This window comes from Trypanosoma equiperdum, assembly GCF_001457755.1.
Source record: "Trypanosoma equiperdum strain OVI genome assembly, contig: ctg_957, whole genome shotgun sequence".
NCBI lineage: Eukaryota > Euglenozoa > Kinetoplastea > Trypanosomatida > Trypanosomatidae > Trypanosoma > Trypanosoma equiperdum.
In genome coordinates this window covers 4,447-8,210 of record NW_027124928.1, presented here as the reverse complement: position 1 = coordinate 8,210, position 3,764 = coordinate 4,447, and the positions used below count along the sequence as shown (strand labels likewise).

Sequence of the window (3,764 nt, the reverse complement as noted above, 5' to 3'; positions counted from 1 at the left end):
TGTATTTAAGTACAGTATCTCTTGAAAGTGAGCAAGTAAATAACATAAACAATGTGTTGGTGAATTACACTAAGAAACCCAGAGTATTTGCGGTTTTAGTTCAATCCCATGAAATTCAAGGATGGTGCAGGCTAATATTGAGTGCCAAACTAAGTGATGTTGAAATTATTACAGTTGAAATGGGAGGTTTGTATAGTAATGTTAAAAGGCCTAGATGGGTTATGGAGTTTTTAGAGAGACAGAACGTAAGTGACGAGGATATTGTAATTCATGTGGATGAATCTGATGCTATTGTTTCTGATCGTGATATGTATGAGAATGCGGTGGACTATTTTATATAAAATACAACTGAAAATGAACATAAATTTAGCGAAGAGGATATAGTTAAAGAGCATGTGGAGAGATGTTACTGAGCTTTCAATATTCGACACACAGAGAAAAAGTGGATAAGAAATTACCTCATTTACTAAAATACCTCCTAGTGGAAACCCCTATCTTGGTGTTTGTGGCTTGATAGACAGAGTTTGGGCATTTAGAAAATTTGAATATGCTTTTGGAGAGTTACTAAAGGGAAGTGAGAAATGGTGGTCGGAATAGAGTATCTATACGCCACTGCTAATATGGAGTGTTACACAGGAGGAAGCTGTTTGACAGAGATTTGTTTTGAAGAGAGGAATTATTGGATTAGATTATGAGGAGAGATTTTTTACTATTCCATATAGTGGAGAAGTTGAAGAGACCCCATTCATTCATTTTTCAGAGCAGCTAATTGCAGGGGCCAGATGACAAAATTGATTGTGAGAAATCTTACTTGGTGTGAAGAATTGGAAGGAAGGGAATTCGGTACGCAATATTTGAATTAAATTGAAACTTTTTTGATACATGGAGAGGAATTGGATTTTGAATATATGAATGTTTGTGATGAAGGTTTTATAGAAGAAGATTTTCTTTAAGCTAAGAAAGTGTAAAAGCTATGCAGCTCGCCTGGTGACTGCACCTAATGCTGTTAATGTGGCATGACCACAAACGTTAGACACGATTTCCTGTTAGAAAATATAAAGTACCTCTGCATCGACTAGCGGAAAGTGGCTCCACAGGCAACATCTGTAACTTAAAGCGAATACAACACAAAAGGAAGAATAGTGTAGTGTAAAACAAACGAATAGTGCTTTGAGAAGCTGGAGAAGATGCCAACACTTCATCGCCAACTTCTGTGGTTTGTAGGACTGTTTACAAGTCTCGCTGAGCCGGCGGGAGAAAACGTCAGACAATTCTACGCCTTGTGTACAGCATAGCAAGCTGCACGAGCACCCCTGGATTAACCACAAACAGCAGACGACAACAAAGTGGAAGCAGTTCCGGAAACCATCAAAGCACTCTACGCGACAGCTACACCAGACCAGTACTTCAACAATGAAACGTATGGCCTGTTCACAGCAAAAGCGGAATTCGACGCGATCAAAAACACTCTCAAAAACACAAAAACAACAGACGAACAATTAGTTTATAAAAGAATCCCAGAAAAGCCAACAAAAAAACCGGCAGAAACTGCTCTAGAAAGGCTGTACAACAAAACAGACCAACTAGTAACTGCTGCAAACGCCAAAATCAAAAATATAAAACAAAAGCACACAGAAGCGAGACAACAACTCGAACAGACGCTAGGCGGCAAAACAGACGCCAGCACCGTCTCTTCTGACGACTTTACAGGACGTCCAAACGGTTGCACGCCAACAGCCGCTAACAGTGCCAAGCAAACTTTACCGCAGGCGCTGGTATGCCTTTGCTCGGCCAGCAGCAACGGAGGCGGCATATGCGGCGACGGCATCGGCGACACAACATACGGCACCAACAGTGCGAGTACAGCAGCAGCAGCGCTATACAAGAAACTCGCGACAAAGTGCCCACAACCCAGGACGCTACGAGCGACGCAAAGGAGCCTCACGGCAGCCCTAACCGCAGTCACAGCAGCCATTGACAACCCAGCCTTCACAGGGCATACAAACACGGGGACATACGTCATCGGCAATGGGAATGGCGGCGACTGCGCAGGAGGCGACTCGAACAGCGCATGCGTCGATTATACCGAAATCATGAAAGGCGGCGACATAGCGAATGTAGCTTGGGCAGCAAACTTACAAGCGGCGAGCACAAAGTTAGACGAAGCTAAAAACCTTCAAGCAGAGCTGTACAACCTGCGAACGGCCATCAAGCAAAATGAGAACCTAGCGTGGAAGATCCGCGACACAGCAGATATTGTGGCCGCGGTGCCCCGGAAGACCACACCAACTCAGCAACGGAAAATAACAGAAATCGACTGCGAGAAAAACAAAGAGAAAAAAAACCTGCACAGAAAACAATAACTGCAAATGGGATAGCAGGACAGAGAAAACAGGAAACCACTGCAAACCTGCAGATGGAGAAGCGCAGACAAAAACAGCAGGGGGAGAAGCAGAAAAAGATAAGTGCTCTGCCGCACAAAATGCTGAGGACTGTGCAAAAGTGAAGGGCGATATTCCAACAGGCAAAAAGGCTGTATGTGGGTGGATAGATTATGTCGAAGGCACTGGTCCAGTAACTCCTGGTTGCCGCTCTTCCAGCTTCCTCCTAAGCAAACAATTCGCCCTCAGAGTGGATTCTTCTTTTGTGGCCTTGCTTTTTTAAAACAAATTTTCCCCCTCAATTTTTTCTTGCTGAAATTTGATATATTTTAACACCCTAAATTTCCACAGGAAATTATTGTATTATTTTGACTTCCTGCACCTGTGAATTTTTTTGTTGATTTCTAAAAAAAATCTTCCACTTTTCTGTTGAATGTTTTGCATTTTTTTTAATTTTCAATTTTTTTGATTTTTTAATTTTTTAAATCCCCGAGGACACATTTAAAAAACAGAAAGGCGGGTTATTCGGGTTAGGAATTTTAATTTTTTTATTTTAAGTGACGAAGTGGCCTTTTTTTGATGCGAACCCTAACCCTTATTCAGAAAGCATATTGATCGCCTTTTCGTGACTCTCTTAAACTAACATTTCCAGCATCTGAAATTTTCAACTCTGTATTTTGCGTTGTTTCAGATTTTTTAATTTAATTTTTTTTACCGTTTTGTATTTCGTTGCTTCTACAACGGTTTTTTTTGCAATGCCACTAAGCCTCCTCAGTCCGGTCGGCGCCTCAGCTTTTTGTGTGTGTTCGGCGCCACAAAATGCAGCCCCGGTCTTAATAGCAGCCGAAACAGAGGAAACTTGCTCAACGAAAGGAACAGGAGATAACTGCAAACCCCCTGCAAAGACGTTAAAGAAGAAGGTGGCAAAAAAGTTCAAATTGAATACAGAAGCAACAAAACAAACAAAAAAACAAACGGGAACAGGAAGGACAAGTGCCTGAGTAGATTGCAGTAAACTTGAAACGCAAGAGAAATGGGAGAGGGCCAATGAAAGCCAAACCACCAAAGTTCGCGAATGGAAGGGAGAAACTAGTTACTTATCTGACAAATAAGGTTATAAATGCAGCTCTTCCAGTATTTTTATCAATAAGAAATTTTCTCTTATGGATGCTACTTATGTGATCTGGTAGTATTTAAAGGATATTTGCTCAACTTTATAAAATTTTCTACTTGGAGAGAATTTGTTATTTTACAACAGTTTGGTGTAAAAGTGGCCGATGTATATAAATTAGTAGGGTGATAGAGCGTGTAAAATGAGTTATTCTCTGGTACTTTCTATCTCATAATATTTTTTGATTTTACACATTACTTAGGGTTATAATA

At 41.0% G+C, this 3,764-nt stretch overlaps 2 pseudogenes across 2 annotated transcripts; both read left to right on the top strand.

The window, feature by feature from the left end:
* The first annotated feature begins 386 nt into the window (after nucleotides 1–386).
* On the top strand, nucleotides 387–968 carry TEOVI_000744000:pseudogene (annotated as a pseudogene). The gene is given in 4 exon segments: nucleotides 387–410; nucleotides 413–475; nucleotides 478–780; nucleotides 783–968. Coding segments are annotated over 4 exon segments (576 nt in total).
* Nucleotides 969–1,322: 354 nt separating this feature from the next.
* TEOVI_000743900:pseudogene lies at nucleotides 1,323–2,363 on the top strand (annotated as a pseudogene). Its single transcript has one exon. A coding segment is annotated over exon 1 (1,041 nt).
* The last annotated feature ends 1,401 nt before the right edge of the window (nucleotides 2,364–3,764 follow it).